Raw genomic sequence first — 19130 nt, forward strand, 5'->3', positions numbered from 1 at the left:
CTGTGTACAAGTGGGTAATGTATATTGATTTTTCTAAGGTGCCAAACGTAGATCAGTATCTGTATGGCTGTATACAAAATACGTCACAGTAACTAATTCATGTTAATAGCTATGGATGTAGCCTTCAGTGATGGCACAGAAGGCCACTTGAGCAGAGCCATTGGGATTCTTTTAACATAAATACACAGGTCGATGAAAAACATCAATTTATAACAACCCTTTCTGTTGTACTTAACTGCATGTTTGCTGCATGTTTATCAGAAACAGTAGTGGACTGATACTACTAGTAATACTAGTACTGCTACGCCTAATATTTGAGTATGACATATGGTGAGGAAACACCAAGACTAGTGTTTGCTTACTAACGCAAAGACACAGCTCCATTCCCGTTAATCCCCATTGTTTGACTGGAACAGCCACACCAACCAGATCACACCTAACCCTAACTTTAGAGGAGAACTTGGCTGAAAAAGATATCTTGGTGGGGGTACATTAGCAGAATTGGTTTGAGAACAGCGGGTTTGGGTATCTGACCGCCAATGTCATCATTCCACCTGTAGGCATCCTTCTCCCTAATGACATGGACCTGAGTTCACTGTTTTGCACCTACCTGCTCCTTAATGACAAAGAGCTGAATTCACTGTTTAACCCCTACACACTCCTTAATGGCATGGACCCGAGTTCACTGTCCAACCCCTACCTGCTCCTTAATGACAAAGAGCTGAATTCACTGTTTAACCCCTACATACTCCTTAATGACATGGACCCGAGTTCACTGTCCAACCCCTACCTGCTCCTTAATGACAAAGAGCTGAATTCACTGTTTAACCCCTACATACTCCTTAATGACATGGACCTGATTCCTGTCAGTCACTTTGGATAAATATTATAATAGTCTAATGAATGACTCAATAGTAAATAAATGAGGACCAACAGGGCAGTAAAAAGGCAGGGACATGGTGGAGGGGGGCGGGAGGAGGGGGAGGAGGGGGTCAGGGTGGAGGGGGTCAGGGTGGAGGGAGGAGGGGGTCAGGGTGGAGGGGGCGGGAGGAGGGGGTCAGGGTGGAGGGGGAGGAGGGGGTCAGGGTGGAGGTCAGGGTGGAGGGTGAGGAGGGGGTCAGGGTGGAGGGGGCGGGAGGAGGGGGTCAGGGTGGAGGGGGAGGAGGGGGTCAGGGTGGAGGGGGAGGAGGAGGTCAGGGTGGAGGGTGAGGAGGGGGTCAGGGTGGAGGGGGAGGAGGGGGTCAGGGAGGAGGAGGTCAGAGTGGAGGTGGGACAAGGTAGAGGAGGTGTACCTGAGTTGATGTTGACATCCACCAGAGTCTTCTTCTTCTGTTGTCTCTGGAGCTTTTCTTTCTCAGCTTTCTCCTGGGCTAGCCGGACCCGACGCTGCTTCTCCTCCAATTCCCTGCTCCTCTGGTTCTCCTTCAGCGCTTGCTGTAGGGAGAGCGGGACAGCGAGGGAGAGACTTAGGTAAAAGTTAGGCGAGTTTCACGACAGGAAGTGAGTCAGAGCTTATGTATGAAACCAAGTTAAAACACTGTATGAGCTTGGAACAGGAGATTAACCAATAATATATTTCATTTGGTTGATGCTTTTATTCAAAGTGTGTGAAATAGGATGAGTACATCGATTCTCAGCATGGGGGTAGGAACCCATATGTGGGAGTTTGCTTTCATGATGGCTTGTTTAAGCAGCCCCAAATGGCGGAGTCTGAATGGACTCTGGGCCTGGATGAGGCTCCACACTATTTGTACATTGATCAATGTGCACGTTAAACCAGAAATCTCTCCATGCACTTGGGAGATCTCCTGGATGGCAGCGGAGAGCACCATTACCATGTTCATTATCAAACCTTTGCACCAAACCATATTTTTAACGCTACCAAAATAAGTCACCTGGGTGGAATATGGGAGCTGCCTAGATAGTATGGACCTTTGCTTCAACCTAGTCTCAGCTAGGGCTGGGTATCGTGGCCAATTTTCTAAATCTATTCGATTTTGATTCATAAGGTTCTGAATCGATTAATCACGATTCGATCTGCTCTTAAATAATGAAAATGGCTCAACTATGTTACAAAATACAAATGCACTTTATTTTTTCTCTCTATTGCAAGTGAAAGTGTGCAAGTGAAAGTGAAAGTGCAAGAACTACAACATTCCACTACTACAAACCAAAAAATAAAAATCGATCTCATGCCTTATGAATCGATATTGTAAAATGTAAATGAAATCGATCCAAAATCGATTAAATCGATTTTTTACATTAGCAGTACGTCTCCATGGGATTCGTTCTGAACGTCTGATACATAGAGAAAGTGATGCTGTGCACCATGATTCTCATATGCTGTCAGCATTGTCACTAACAGACAGGTAAACAGAGCTTATTAGAGACACAGGTTAATGTATTCAGTCAGCAGGTAAGTCCTTTTTTTCAGTTGATCCATTGTTGATCGTGTACGGCCCATGCTTGATCGTGATTGCATGTCAAGACGTCATCCTGACAAGTGGACTGTTTTGAAACAGTTAATCAACACTGTGTGCCAGACTTTCCGTTTGGAAAGGCTGGCTGAGGCAGAATATGGTACCCCCAAACCCTGGCAGGGTTAGTACCGTAGTCTATCAGTTGAGCTAGACATAAGAATAATGAGTTCTACAGTGTCTTCACTGACAATATTGAATGAAGCCCTCACTGTTGACAGAGATGACAAGTTAGAGCCGGCTACGAAGAGAAAGGGGAGGGAAAGAGACAGGGAAAGAGCGACAAGGCAAAGAGGAATAGGAAGAGAGACATCGAGACAGGAGAGAGAGAGACAGTTGCACCTAACCTCACATTATAACTATCGGAACATATCTATAGTAATTTATAATTAACCATGTTATACATCTGTAAATTATGTATATTCTACTGCCTTTGTGCATCCCTGGTACTAAATATCTGTCTTTGATTTCTCTCGCCTCTTTTCTTTTTACTAGGGTATTTTACTAGGGCTACATTTTTATTTATCCTTTGTTGAATTGTTAAATCGCTTTGGCAATGTGCATGTTACTTTCCAATTAATTATAATTGTATTGGAGCGAGAGATAAAGAGACATATGGAGAGACAGCTAGAGGGACAGTCTGGAGATCCCTAGCTGAGGCACAAGAACAGCCAACTCTTTATACCCGCTTAGGTTTTGATGAAGTCAATTTATGCGTCCAACAGAATTGACCACAGCTACATAAACAGCTCAATGCCTGCCATCAGCAATCAGCCATCAGCTACCATCAGCAACGCTGCAGGGGACCTATGTGAAGTGGTTTAACTTTTCTTTGGTAGATCCAGTAGTACTAGCCTTGGATGAATGATCTAATGGAACCCAAAAGTATTGGATGTAGTTATCTTACCAGGTCCAAATAGTCCAAATAGCCAAATAGTTAAATTACTTTTGTTTCATTTAAGCAGGTGCTCCAGGCAACAACTACAGTTTGGTTTTAGCAACTTGATTACAGGAAAAACATATATAATGCCTAAATGCTAGGAGTTTGTGTCTCAGAGCGATCTACCTTCATCCAATTCAGAGTTTATCAACTCCCTGTTGTTCGGAGTTCTACCTCGCTGTAATCAGCTCCAGACCGAGAGTCTAAATGCAGTCATTCCCTTCTTCTAATCATTCTTTCTTGTGGTTTAAGTAGATTCTGCCTCTGACACTCACAACAAAGACAAGCATTAGCGCAGTGGATGCTCATCAAACACGACTATAGCGGTAACTATAACGACTAAAAGTGTCCCAGAAAACAGATCATACTGCGTAACCTTTGGAAGGTGGAAACAGGATGGATCACTGTGTGTAAAAGCGTGGGAAGGACATAGTTGGATACTTGAGGAGTTGATTGGTGTGTGAGTGTGTGTGTGTGTGTGTGTGTGTGTGTGTGTGTGTGTGTGTGTGTGTGTGTGTGTGTGTGTGTGTGTGTGTGTGTGTGTGTGTGTGTGTGTGTGTGTGTGTGTGTGTGTAAGAGAGAGAGCAAGAGAGAAAGCACATGAGTGAGGGACACAGCAGGAGAGAGAGAGCGAGAGCAAACAAGAGCGTGCCAGAGCACCAAGGCCCAGGTCGGGTAATTCTTGGTTCAAATCTAACATCCACTCGTGACGACTACAATCAAAAAAAACTTTTTGGGACAAAGATAAGGAGATCAAATTTCAATGAAAACAAAAAGCGGTTACATCGATGAGTTTTGATCTGGTTGAAATAGACTGAACAACGATGTTTGAACAGACATTTGCACTGAAGGCTTTCCTCAGAGTCAGAGGACATGTCCCTGCCTCACTTCCTGCTGGTGCTCTCTCATTCACGTCTTTTTAGATTCCTAATTATTTTCTCCTGATGCTTCATCTATACCGCGGCTGCCTCACCTACACCCAGACCACTTCACCTGGATGACCTATGTTCCTTCGCCCAATCGATCAGGATGGTGGTGAAAGTCTAGCACAAATAAAGAATTTCATTGGTCAAGCCAGCATACGGGAGCCCACAAAAGCAAAAGCTTGGACACATGTTTTCACTCTGCACCAAAGACCCGCGTCGGTGTGGATACTCCCATAAGAATTAATTTTAAATGTCCTCCCCCTAGCACTGGTTGGGACGTTCACTTTTTGGGTTTTAAAATTGGTTTCAACAAGAGCGAAGCCAGCTCATCTTCAACAAGCAAATAAAAGCTCCACATCGAAAGCCAATTCATTACAAGTATTACGAACAAGTTATCCTGTAAAATAACCCAGCTTAGAGGAGGTTAACAGCGTTGGAAGAGGAAACCAGTGTGTTGTCCAAGACAAATAAATGCTAATGTTGATGAGCACAGACGATGGGGAGAGATAGGAGGCACCATTAATGGAGATGTGATATTTTGGTGCTGTGGGCCGTACTGGCCGTAGGTGTTAACGCTAGGCTAAGTGGTGCTGAGAGCTCCATTAGGTCTTGGCAGAGGGACAGGCTGCCTATGATTTAATAGAGTGCTAGTATGATTGCACCATAATCAATAGACCGCTCTTATCCTGTATCTGACTCCTTCCTCCCCTCCCCCTCTTTAGCTCAATCCTTCCATCCTGCATGGTCCATTGCTCCATCTCAAGCCCTCTCCCGCTCTCCATATATCTCCCTCTTTCGCTCTCCATCCTGCTATCTTTATCATGTTTATCCATATATCTCTCCCTCTGCCAATCGTATCTCCCTCCATCTCCCTCTGGCACACTTTCCACTTCGTCCTCTCCTTCTCTTCATCCATCCCGTGCTCATCGTCTTCCTCTTCAACTTTTGGACACGGCTTAGGCCCCAGTCGGATCAACGTACCAACGGCGCAATACGCAATACGCACATATTTGGGATGTCGAAATGGGAGGTGTCGGTCATATCAGAGGTGGACTGACAACCTCTCGTTAGATCTATATTACCGTGTCGGTTCTGGACGGAAACACGGCCGACTCCATCTGAAGCGGCTGAGCGCATCAGGGCAGCAGGGGGAGACGGAGAACATTGATTCTCTTTTATTGACCTTTCCATTCAGAGAAGATAAGCTGCCTTCATATCCTGTCTGTGTGGTCCTGAAACTCGTCCTCGCTGATACTCCTGTCCTGCCAGCGGCACACACACGCATGCGCACGCACATTCAGACACACACATACACTTTGAGGCTTGCTCTTATTCGCTCAAAATGGACAGCGATGAAGTTGCAAGGCCAGTCACCACAGTTCCAACGTTTCACCCGAGTTGACATTGTACCCATTGTGATAAGAGTTTTTCAGACATTATGATAAGAGGACATACGTTTCTTGTTTTTCACTCTTTGCTAAAAGTGACAGATATTGACAGTGATGCAAATGTGAACTCACCCTGATGTAACATAGCTGTAACGTAGCTAGCACAGAGCTTGAGTGATGCAAAAGCTCGGTACTAAATCAAGTTTCTAACTCTTTGTGGAAACTGAGATATTATCAGCTATGCAGACGTGACTTTACACTGACGTAACCTGGCTGTAACGAAGCTGGCCCAGAGTTTTAGCGTCACTCAAGCTTAAGTAGCTATGGTGCCAGCAAGTGACAATGCACATCGCTAGTCTGCAACCCTACAGTGATGCTGGAGCGGGGATGGCAAGTGAGTAGGAGGATGTGCGGAGTTAGGGAGCAGGGTTGAACCACATTCATCCCCTGATGGATGAGTGACAGGTTGGGAGGATTTGAGATGAGAAGAAGCGAGGAGATCATAAGATATGAGGGCTGATTGGATGAGAGGAAGAGCGGTTGCAAAAGAACAATTAACCAAAGAAAAAAGAAAAGGGCAAATATAAAATATGGCATTTGGGGCCGAAGAGGAGGAGAATGAAAGATTACAGAATAAGGGTGTGGATAGTCTTGGAGAGAGGCTGAGTCACATCTACAATAACCATAATGCTTCATTTTTATTTTATTTTATTTCATAATGAGACCCTCTCCTGGAAAACATTAAGTCTGATTGGAGGGAACAGGCACTGGCAGTTGCTCATGGCAACTACTGATCCACAAATGGCCGTGCTCATAACCGGGCCTCGATCTGTGAAATTAGTGGCAGATTGAATGAGGCGGTGAGGCGAAGGGCAGAGGAGGCCGCACGCGATACGTTCTCAATAAAAAGAGGGCTAAACGACGCTGGTTTCGGTGACAGGTGTGATGGATGCCTGATATGAAATAAGGAATGTTGGATGGCCTCTACCATCACCCGCAGCCAACTGCAGGCCCTCCTCTCATTAAACAGTCAACATCAGTTATCAGGGAGACATCCAAGCCTAATTGCATTAGGACACTAAAGCAAACGCTGTCTCCCGTCCCTCGCAAGCACAATGTGCTGATTACATTCATGACACGACGCCTCAGAAAACAACCTCCCTGCTTTACATGGTAATTTGATAAGTTGACGAGTGAAAAGAAAAAGAAAACCAACCCGCAGAGAAGATGGAAGCTGAAATAACCAGCGATGAACAGCCGGTGCAGCCCCCAGCGATGCAGCGGCAACTCAGCTCTGATTCATTCAACATCAGGCAAGTAACCATCCTCTGGTTATACATGCAACCAACCACGTGAGTGCACAGAGTATTAGTGACCAGAAGACTCTGATGAGAGTCAATAGGACAGGAGCTTAATGCAGGATGTGTTTGCTTAATGAAGGGTCACCTCACACCCAGCAGAGTGGGGAGCAGCGGTATAACATTAGGTCAAATATTAGCTTTCAGCTTCAATAAACACAGAGCCGCCTGCCTGGAGGAAACACAGGTGTCGGCCCCGGATCATAGTCCGGGGTTAATTAGAATGAATGACACGCGATACAGACACACTGGGAATAAAACCGGCTCATTTAGAACCCTAACCAAGGACGTCTCCCTCTTGGGCGTTGATTGGCTCAAAGTATTTGAAACGAGTACTAGTATTTGTGGGATCTTTCTAATTAGCAGTTCAGTGGTGTGGTGACATCGCTACTCATGGTCACAAGGTCAGAGTCATTATTTGTTTTTTCTCTGGGAGATTAAAGCGTCCAGAAGCCAGGGCCACAGAGCCCTCTTCTTTATGTTGACCTCCACCCCTCCAATGTCACCAAAGATGGTCCCAGTAAGAGATCCCTCTGCTGGACGAGCAGACTGGAGGGACAGGTTGGAAGATTTATATCAGGAGGAGGAGGAGAAGGAGGAGGTTGGGGAAAGGAGAGGAGCAAGATGGAAAGAGGAGAGAGGCTGGGAAAGGAAGAAGAGAAGGAAAAAGGAAGGATAGGGAGACAGTAAATAAGGGTAAGAAGGAAAAGATTGAAGCAGAGAAGCACATTGAGTAGGTTTTTAGGAAATTAATGAAAATATGCAAAGTTTGGGACAAGGATTGTTCGGAATAAGTAAATTAAAGACATACACAAATAGCTTAAGGAGCATCCGATAGAAACACAGTAAGAGACCAATTATAGAGAAAGAGCATGTTTACCAGCTCAGTGTGAGAGAGATACCTGAGAGAGCAAGAAGGGAGCAGAGCTCAGAAGCAGACACAAAGATGAGTATAAATGGAAGAAAAATCTATAGTGAGGAAAAATAGATAAAAAAAAAAAAAGTGCATGAGAGTGAGACGGATATCTAGAGGTGAAACTAGAAAGAGCTTAAGAGAGCGATGGAGATGAAACGAGAGATGATGACAAAGATGTAGAAAAGCTACCCTTTTCTGAAAAGAGTGTGGGGGAGATCTAGGGAGAGCATAATTGAAATAAAGAGAAAGTGGAACAGAGAGAGAGGCATGGATAGCGTTGGCTCTAAAGAGAAGGCGAGAGATCAAGAAAGAGGCTGAAAAAGAGATGGATAGACGGAGAGTGAGAGTGGGAGTGAAAGAGAGTTCCTCAAAGGTACAGTGCTACTGCACTCCTAAAATCATGATAAAGACAGAGAGGGTGAGAAACAGGCTAAACAACAGCGATAGAGAGCGAGAGGAAACAAGAAAGCGAGAAAGAGAGCTAAAGAAGCAGAAAGAGAGAGAGTGCGAGAGGGAGCACAAGAGACCGAGAGTGCGAGAGAAAGAGAGATAGAGCAAGAAGGAGTGGCAGAAAGAGAGCAAAAGAGAGTATGGGAGGCACAGGGACAGGGACAGAGCATAAAAGAGAGGAAGAGAGAGTGTGTTCCCTAAAGGACGAGTGCTCCCCTCTCCTCAGGTCTCTCCTGGACGTCGGCCATTAGACACGCTCAATCGGAATCCTGTCAGACTCGCGGCCTTGCCCTGGGTCTGCTCATATGGCTCAGTGAACAGGCTGCGCACACACACAAATACACAAACACACATACATGTGTGTGTGTGTGTGTGTACACATACACTTGCGCTCACAAACCAAACTACCTCATAAAACTGACTTTCAGGGCACAGTTGGCAAACCCCACTCAGACAAGGTGCGACCAGGAGAGCTTTCCTGTGTTTGGGGGGGTGGAGGCCGAAACCCAAACCTTACCAGTAAATAAAACACACACACTATAGAAAAGTCTCATAAGTTAACCTAATTTTAGAGGTGTACTCATTGAAAAGACGTAAAATAAGTATATTAAACTTTATAACGCTGACATTTCTGCTGTTGTATTTTAATTCCGCTGTAATATACACTTATTTGTGATTCAAAACGTTGACGTTTATGCCGAATTTCCTCAATTCTACAATGGCATAAAAGATGCATTTACGCCGTAGTGCTCCTCCTCTTGATTCTCGCAGCCAGTAGTCATCTACTTTCTACCCTAATCAATCATAAACAAAGGCATACCCCATCAGGCCATTAATGATCTTTCTATCGTTCGGCCTGTCCATTCACTTCACTACACTATGTTGAGCTAGGATATATCAGGTATTCAATCCTCGTTAAACTCAGCGCTACACCGTAGACTAACCATTATTTACACTTAGATCACCACGTTTTGCCTCCGTTTAGTTCATAGAAACTAGCAATGATCCATATTCCCTCCGACTACGACTGTGTTCAATATGAATATAATGTTAAGTAGGCCTACAACTAATCTCCTTGATGTTCCCTGTTGCTGTTTTACCAACATACAGTATTAATTGACCTTATAATATCAATAGCGATGATTGTTAAAATATATATACATTCACATGAATGCGGTCTAGTTCTACTAGGCTACTAAATGACTTCATTTACATTAAAATAGGCTTCCGCTAGGTGTCATCCAAATACTAAAGAGTAGAAAAACCACCATCACTCCAGAAGTAGTCTTATATGAATGAAACGTGGAATAAATCCATATTATGAGGCCCGACCAACATTACGGTGCTCTTGCGCGTTGAAGACTTGCTTTCGGGGCTTTCTCTCTGGGCTCTTACCAAGACTCAATTGGAGAGGTGGCTCATGGAGATGAAGCTTTTGCAATTGGACTGAATAGCTTATTTCAATTGCAACTGCAAGCATCCTCAGCAGTCGTGAGACAATAGAAATGTCATTTATAGATTAAAATATTATAATATCTATATAATATATAATGTGTCATATTGACGCCATTCATATCAGCTCCATCTCGAAGGAGCAACCTCCACGAGTAATTCTTTCAATGCGTAAGGGGAAAGTTATCTATAGCTTGACTCGGGTTCAGATAAGACTACTGCCGGACTGAATGTGGATTTCTTTTTAACGTATTTGGATGCAGCGGCAGCATTCATGTGAACAAAACATTCCTTAACAATCATCGGTACTGATTTGGGTAAATTAATATTGCCCATTGCTAAAACAGCCACACTAAACATCAAAATGAATAGATGTAGGCCTACAATAAAACACATTCAATTCACACTGAACACAGTAATAAAAGGTATAAAGACGGATCGTGTGTAGTGTAGTGAAGTGAATGGACAGCACAAACGATAGGAAGGTCATGAAAGGACTGGTGTTGTCAGACTTCGGTTAGCGTGGATTGGTTGGAGAAGGATCATACTTAATGGCTGTATGAATCAGGAGGAGGAGCTTATTTGACTGTTATGAAAACTGTGTTTTTGAACAACTAAAATGGCTCTTTTTACGGCTGAATAAAAAGAAACGGCATTAAATATGGTGTTATGAAAGCTTAAACGCTGTATTATACGTCGATTTTAATGAAACGGATCTGCACTGAGGCGTTGTTTTGACCCATTGGTCTTCCATATACACACAGAAACACAGACACACACACACATGCACGCACAGAAACGCTCGCACACACCAGATAGTCCTGTGAGGATAACAGAGGACAGGAAATCTGTTTCGAAATATAAATAAATAAAACAGACATTTGTGTGGCTGTAGTGACTGCGGCAGTCAAGTGGAAAATAACAGACCTTCGCAAAAAAATGAAAAACAATACAAAAAAATAACACAAAGCCAGACTGCTCCTGCCAGAACATTAAGTGCATTAGATTATAAAGAGGAAATTAAACAAACAAACCGAAACAAATCTAGACCTCAACACTCAACACACATTCACACAAACGCGCACACACACACACAAACATAAACCCATCGCTTCTAAACAAGAAGAAACCTGCTCACAAAACCAAGAGCAGATAAAGTGCATTACGTTGATCGAAGTGCTTGACTGTCACTCGCTCTTTGTTGTCATTTTAGTAGCAATACTATTTGTTTGAGCAGCAGTCATAGTATTTCTAAGTTGCTATTTGTAGCAGTAAGAAACTACTTTTTTGTATGAGCTATAGTCTTGTTTAGTAGTATTTAGTTTGGTGTAAATATCGATAACTGAATATAACTGGTTGATTTTACTAAGACAAAATGAGCTGCTGCCAACCATAGAGATTCCCTCCATCTGTATTGCAAATCTTTTCGCTGGTATGTTGAAATGATTACTCCAAAAACATGTCCAAATTGAAAGACTTTGGGCCCTATTTTAACGGTCTGAAACGCAAGTGGGAAAGCGCAAAGCGCAAGTAGCTTTGTGGGCGGTTCTACGGCGCTATCGCTATTTTACAGGCGGATAAATGACGCTTGCGCCACGGCGCAAGCGTCAAAAGGGTTGGTCTGAAGCAGCCTAATTACCCGTAGGTGTGGTTTGGGCGTAACGTGCAACAAACCAATGAGAGTGCCAGCTCCCATCCCCTTTAAGAGCCATGAGCGCATTTGAATCGGACGAGTTGATATTTTGACAGCGCGTCTGCAGTCTCCGATGGGACAGATGCACATGAATTTGCAAATGGCTTAGTTTATTGCCAAATAATGTGGCCTAATTCACACATGGAATAAGGGGTTTTCTTCCACAACTTCAGAAATAGAGTCCTCAAATAAATTTCGGCAAAGAAAACGTATGATAGGCTATAACATATGATATGCGGTAACTGTGGTTCTATTTAATGATATACGCAATACATTATAAACATTGTTTCTTATCAGTATTGTATGCTATCCTAATATGCATGTGTCCCCGCGGTAATAGACATTGCCATTGATTGTATTATGCGTTACGTGTTTAGTTTGCCCAAGTGAAGGAGTTCAAGTACCTCGGGGTCTTGTTCGCAAGTGAGGGAACTATGGAGCGTGAGATTGGCCGGAGAATCGGAGCAGCGGGGGCGGTATTGCGTTCGCTTTACCGCACCGTTGTTACGAAAAGAGAGCTGAGCCGCAAGGCAAAGCTCTCGATCTACCGGTCTATCTTCGTTCCTATCCTCACCTATGGTCATGAGGGTTGGGTGATGACCGAAAGGACGAGATCGCGGGTACAAGCGGCCGAGATGAGTTTTCTCAGAAGGGTGGCTGGCGTCTCCCTTAGGGATAGGGTGAGAAGCTCAGCCATCCGTGAGGAACTCGGATTAGAGCCGCTGCTCCTTTACTTAGAAAGGAGTCAGCTGAGGTGGTTCGGGCATCTGGTAACGATGCCCACTGGGCGCCTTCCTTGGGAGGTGTTTCAGGCACGTCCAGTGGGGAGGAGACCTCGGGGAAGACCCAGGACTAGGTGGAGAGATTATATCTCAACACTGGCTTGGGAACGCCTCGGGATCCCCCCGTCAGAGCTGGTCAATGTGGCCCGGGAAAGGGAAGTCTGGGGCCCCCTGCTTGAGCTGCTCCCCCCGCGACCCGACCCCCGATAAGCGGACGAAGATGAGATGATGGAGAGTGTTTAGTTTGCGTGTGTTTAAACAGAGCACACACGCGCGCCCGCATTCATTAATTCTTTTTAACACTCACTCGCGGTAAAACAATGTTTTTCACGATCAAATAGGCCTACTCATCAATCCTAAAAGTTATGGGCATGTAGGCCTACACGATGTCTGTGTCAAGAAAATATGTGTTTGCTGTACGGTGTTTGCAGATGCATTGATTAAAAAGTAGCCTACAACTTATTACCGCTGCATCAGCTGTTCTTTCCCAAATAATTTAACAAGAATGTGCGGCTAGGTAGATGAGAGAAGCAAAGTGTATGCGCGAGGTGCACAAGCAATCCGTATGCATCGCATGCGCATGTATGCTTGCGCCCTTAAAATAGCATCTGAACAACGCGCCACTGACTTTAAACCAGGTATTTCCTGGTCAGTAGCGCAATGGTATTAAGAGACGGCAAAATACCGTTTGCGCCAGAACACGCCTCCTCCTTCCGCCGAACCGCCCCTTGGGGCGCAAGATCATTCCCTAATTTACCGGCGAGTGGCGCAGGTGGCAAAAGAGCGCTCTGCGCCAGTTGTAAACTAGCAACGACACATGCGCCAGTGACTAAGTCACTTGCGCCGGATGCAAGATAGGGCCCTTTGAGTGCGTACGCCAATCCTAAGCCCTGGGCCAGACGCAACCCGCTAGGCTAATCGTTAACTCTCCAGAGTCCAGCAACCTGCTGGGATAATCCTGTTCATCATGCACCCACACACAAACACACACACCCGTGGTCCTGCCTCCCAACCTGAATACCCCCTCCTTCCACTGTGATAGTGTGTGGGTTGTGATGGGCCCAGAGATGAATGGGTTGTGTTGGGACCGGAGACAGCATATCTACGTACATACAGTTTTGAATAACAAGACAGGAGTGCTGCCGTGTATGTAGAGGATAAACTAAAGGATAACAGTGGTATTGACAAGAATATAAAAGGAGAGAGCAGCAATGGGGGCTCCTGCTTCACATTGAGCGTGTCCAGTGAGTGACTGCCGGCCATGGAAGCCTTTGAGACTTTGAGGCCGTCCTTGTGATGAAATAGCAGAAGAATAAATCTCAATTGACTTTGACTTGGCAGTTACCTACTTCAACCATTGATTGTCTGAATCCCACGGTGGGAAGAGTTTGCCAAGTGAGAGCTACGCAGTATCGATTATGTCATTAGTGACACAGATAATGGGATATTTACATCTAGACGACTGCATTAATCCCACATCAGTCCCTGTGACATCACATCCTTTGACGCAGCTGCGGCGTGGAGTTATGGCTCGACCAGTGAGGCCCGGCGAAGGCTGTTTTATGACCTGGTTGTGTCTCGATGATGAAGAAGAGCCCTATACGGCCAATCAACTTTTTTTTGTTGGTTTATAAGTGCCAGTTGGCCTCGGGCAACACTGATCAAAATCAAATATATTTACTTAGAGATGAATTTGACTGCATGACATTCGGCTAGTATGCAGAAGTACATTTATAACAATAACGAATAGATGAGTAGAATTTGGTACGCTACACTCCACTATATTAGGTTTAGGGTTAAGGTCCTTATCAGGTTGAAAATGTTGTGCAACGGCTCAAATAAAGATACAAATGGACGCACACACACACACACACACACAACTCACGATGAACATGGTGCGGAAGTTGCTGAGGTCATTGAAGAGCTCCTCCACAGAGGTCTTCTTGGGGTCGATGGAGAAGAACTGCACCATGCTCTGGTACTGGGCGTCCATGTTCCCCTGCAGAACAACCAGCTTGGCGTACTGCTCCCGTGCGTGCGTGGCAAAGCTGTGATACCCGGGCAGGGGAGGGGGGGGTCAAGGGCAATCCAGGAGTATCAAGGACACATACAAGCAACATACTGAACAAAGCACCTTGGAACCCAGCACCTTGCTATAAACCCACCGCTGGGGAAACAGGGGTCTTAGAAACAAACCAAGCGCAATAATGTGAACCAACTAACCACAACGTAGCAACAAAATAAACTGTCAAATAATAATAGCTATATATAGAAATAAATTCCCACAAGCTTTACTGAATTTGTATGGGAACTTATTACACACAAAAACGACAAAAAAAAAATTATGAGAAGATAAGAAGGAAAGGCTGTTGTTTATCCCAAGTTGGATTTTTTTTAATTCCTTTCGAGAGTGTTGGGTTTGAACCTCCACCGGTGATGAGGTAGAGACTCCTGGCAAGAGGGTTGGTGTGTTTCAATATATTCTCCCTTCTTCCCACTTGTTGGCTCGGTTTGCTGATTATCAATCCTGGACACACTTCTAGTTGAAGTTTGCTAATGAAGTTTTAGTACAGCGATGCCATTGATTTTATTCAGCTTGAAACGGAGTCTGTAGCAGGATCCACTTTGCACACATAATGAAGTATAAAGGTGTAGGGGTCTTTGAAGCGGATCAGAGAGAGCGTGGTACTAAAGAGAAAGTCTTATGAGGCTCAGGGGATCAATACATATCTTGGAAAAAAAAAATATGGAGCAAATGTATGAACTGAAAAACATTCAATATCTGAGCCAAGCAACCACCAACATTATAACTATATACTATTTCATTTTCTTTTAACTCACAGCAACAGTGAATTAGGATACATGGCATTAAGGAGCAGGTAGGGTTTTGGACTCCCCACAGGCAGACTTCGGACATAGGGGATTTAACCCAGTACTTTTCAGCTGGGATTCAAACACTGCTAACAACTATTGTGGACCTCAACCCCAATGCTTTACCAGCATCAACGCGATTTTTTTCCAGGAAACACATTGCGAAAGAGAGCCGAGCAGCCCCTTGTGCGACTGTTCCACGGTGTGACCCACGGCCCAAAGCAGAGGCCAGTAATCACCCAGTGACAGTGGAGGAAAGCCCCAGCGTGACACCTCCCCTTCCATGGGTCAAACACAACAAAGCATTGGCCAGCGGCAGCGCTCCGTGTGTGAGCTGAACGAGTGTGCAATTCACGGGGTTTGTGTAGTAGTAGTGAAGTGTGTTCCCCACACACGGCATATATATATATATGTGCAGGATATTGCTCGCTTAGTTGTAATTAACCGTGTGGACATGTTTCACTTGGGATTTAATTGTTTTAATTTTGATTGAATCGTCTTATTTACTCGAGTTGCACTCCAGAGGAAGCCTGGAATTCAAGCGTGTCGTTGCCAGTAGTGAATGCTGCTCGTTCCATTAGTGTGCACGTGTCCAATAAACGTAAAACGTTGCTACTCTTAGTGCCTAGACCTCAGCATAAGAATGATCAAGGACACTGGGTTTGAACCCAGAACCCTTCGCTTGCCAGAAGAGCTAGTCCATTGCCTGAGACATGGCTAGCCCGACAACAGAGCTCAGACAACATAGCGTTTATCTATATATAGTTATTTGATTGGCATAAAATCAGTCCCATGACTTTAAAGAAGGTGAGCTGTGCTTTGTTATTGTTCTGCTGCAGTAACACTGCCATTCTAGCAGCAAGCTCCTTCCACGAACACCAGGACTTATGTGTTAAACACACATAAGCCCTAAGGTATACAAACCGTTATTTATTTATAGAATTTAAGTGATTTTCTAATCATGTAGATCTTCCCCAGAGATTACTGCGAAGGGAAAAATAGCAATCTTGTCATTCCAAGTGTTTCTCTTGCTCTCAGGAGATTTGTATTTGTTTGTACTTAAACCGAACCACTGTCATTATACATTCAATACACGTTTTTACTCCATATCTGTTTGAAGAACATGGAGTAGAGGGGAGTCATGGGGTTAAATCCCACCTCTCAGCTACTCACATCAACACACCCTTACAGGCTGCTGGTGTCTCTTCAAAAACATGGTCCAAATCTAAATGAGACTTTACAATGTAGAATAAAGGTTTGGGTTAACCCTTAGGGGTAACCCTAGAAAAATAAATGGCATGCATTTATTTATTTTAATTCAACACATTTGCCAGTCACTCATCTCCCATAAGTCCTGCTTGTCTATAGAGTTGGAAAACCTATACAGGTGGGTTACGATGAACACACAACCGCAAGAAGTGACAGAAGTCAAAACCCAAGAAATGGATGCTTTACATTACTCAGTCACTTGTACTCACCTTTAAGTCAATGAACAAGTCCCACACTTAAAGGGCCCCTACTTTACCACAAGGCGTGGGCCATGTAACCCAAAATAACCTTAAAGGGGACCTATTATGGTTCTCGACTTTTATGACCTATAAATGTTGTTATAATGATTGATAGTCATGTTTAACCATACACAGAAAACGATGTAGATTTTCGGGAAACTCTTCCTCTCATCTGGGCGCTTTCAGCATTCTCTGTCAACGCTCGGTTTCGTCCTTCTCCGCCCCCTCACCCCCCTCCTGCCAACCCAACTCCGTTGTGATTGGTTACCTTCCTTGAAGCGCGCGCGCGGGCAGATTTGACCAGGCATATGGGGGCGCAGCAGGAGTGCATCTACGTAGATGATTTCCCGGAAATGTGAACAAGTGAACCGCAAACTTTGTCCCGAGTGTCTAGCGCTCTGCAAAGCCACTCAGACTGTCAGCAGGGAATAAGTCGAAATGCATGTACGTCATTATTAGACAAACATGACTATCAATCATTATAACAACGTTTATAGGTCATAAAAGTCGAAAAAGCATAATAGGTCCCCTTTAACCTGGAATGCTTGACAACAAGAACAAGAAATAAGATTGGGGAACGCGATTAAACTGCAGTTTTTAGGGGTCAAGATCAAACTCAACCCAAACAACTTCCAAGCCAATCAGCCATGATGGCATGTATCAAAGAGAGTGCATTCCAAAGGATGGATAGTTTGACTGCTAGGTTCCTTCCCAACAATGCTGTATGGCTCAGCCGTTGTGACCGGATGAGATATAAAAGCACATCTGTTAGGGGAGCCCAGCAGAGGTCTCAAGGAGGGGCTTCATAGAGTTGTCAGGCCCATCACAAAGGTGGCCGTCTTAGCCGGACCTGCGCAACCTCCGGGACTCACTGCTCCACCTCACTACCAACCCGGCCCCTAGCCCTCCTGCCCTAGCTCAGCCCGGGGCGGTTTACCATCTTAACTCTGGACAGAGGCAGGTGCCGTGTGTATAATTGAACACAGTTCTTATCATGCTACAGTGAGTGCCTGTAGTGTGCACCGTTAAAGTTTAACAGTACTGACGTGAGCGGAGACAACTTTGCACAGACAGCTGTCCCGCTACAAGCGTGGGCCGCAGCAAAATAAAATAGGTGAAGTAATACGACTGCAGAGTCTTCTAGAGGGAGGTGGTGTGTTAACCGTGGCTCATAACACACACACCGATGTACAGCTGTTCACTGATCCTACTTCCCACAAACGATTTAATCTGACAAGTTTGTCTTAATGAATACCAGAAAGAGAGTGAGTGTCTTTGCCATCGTGTGTGTGTGTGTGTGTGTGTGTGTGTGTGTGTGTGTGTGTGTGTGTGTGTGTGTGTGTGTGTGTGTGTGTGTGTGTGTGTGTGTGTGTGTGTGTGTACACATATAAAGGATATGGACATCTTGGTGAGGAACATGTCCTGGGGGAGGTCTGAGGAGGAAAAAGTCTTCAGATCTTTCTCCAGCTGAAGCAGCTGCCGCTCCATCTGCACCAGGCTCTTCTCCAGGTTCTCTGCTGAGACTACATGCACACACACACATACACACACACACACACACACACACACACACACACACACACACCCATTGTTAACAGGAACAGTATATATACATTGAGGTACAATGAGGATACTAATGAACAGGCTTCATTCCTCCACCGATGCGTTGTCAGAAATGAGAAGAGCTGGCTCAGCAGGCCGTGGTGTAATTCACCCTGGCTCATTGTTCACGTTACAGAGCACCTTCTCCAGGTAATCTACTCATGCCCCTACTCTTTTCAGGTTGGTCACGGCTGACATCTCAGGCTAGAGGATCAACCTAGCATGATGTTTAAATGAGCCTGATTATAGTGATGATGACAGAGTCATAAGCTGCTTACTGCTTAAGTACGCTCATATGCCAAGCTGCGCGACATCCCGTCACCAGGAACCACACACTGGGTATGTACAGCTGTAGGCTTGCTGCACTAATGCAGCAAACAACACTGTTGGAGTGTGTATGTACACAGACTATAATAATAATAACAGAAGAATAGTCCGATATTTAATTCATACTGTTCTTCCCAAAGAGACGCAGGACGGAGAAAACAGGGCGAGTTCAAAAGGACAATAACACACCATGACTAATTATGTTGTATCCCCCGCCACTACATAGTTTGATTCAGAACGCCATAATCATTTCTTCCCTCGCACTTAATCATAATCTTTTTCCCTCTCCTTTCAAATGAAAGTCATTGAGGATAGCCATTGACAGTCATCCATTCCCCCTGCTCCTGCTTCTTAGCAGAGAGCATAGCCGTGTAGCAGGCAGCATAGTGCCTCATAGCAGATAGCATAGCCTTATGTAGAAGAGGGTATAGACTCGTAGC

At 44.7% G+C, this 19130-nt stretch overlaps 1 protein-coding gene across 4 annotated transcripts in view; it reads right to left on the reverse strand.

Annotated features, from left to right (window-relative positions):
- Positions 1 to 19130, reverse strand: part of LOC115558374 (protein diaphanous homolog 3) — a 235635-nt gene that overhangs the window by 76611 nt on the left and 139894 nt on the right. For all 4 annotated transcript variants that reach the window (XM_030376446.1, XM_030376444.1, XM_030376445.1 and 1 more), the window contains 3 exons: positions 18160 to 18284; positions 14268 to 14432; positions 1293 to 1434 (listed from right to left, as the gene is read on the reverse strand). In XM_030376446.1, the coding sequence (XP_030232306.1) occupies positions 1293 to 1434; positions 14268 to 14432; positions 18160 to 18284 (432 nt within the window). The remainder of the gene's footprint in view (positions 1 to 1292; positions 1435 to 14267; positions 14433 to 18159; positions 18285 to 19130) is intronic.

The sequence above is a fragment of the Gadus morhua genome, chromosome 14, assembly GCF_902167405.1.
Source record: "Gadus morhua chromosome 14, gadMor3.0, whole genome shotgun sequence".
Lineage (NCBI taxonomy): Eukaryota > Metazoa > Chordata > Actinopteri > Gadiformes > Gadidae > Gadus > Gadus morhua.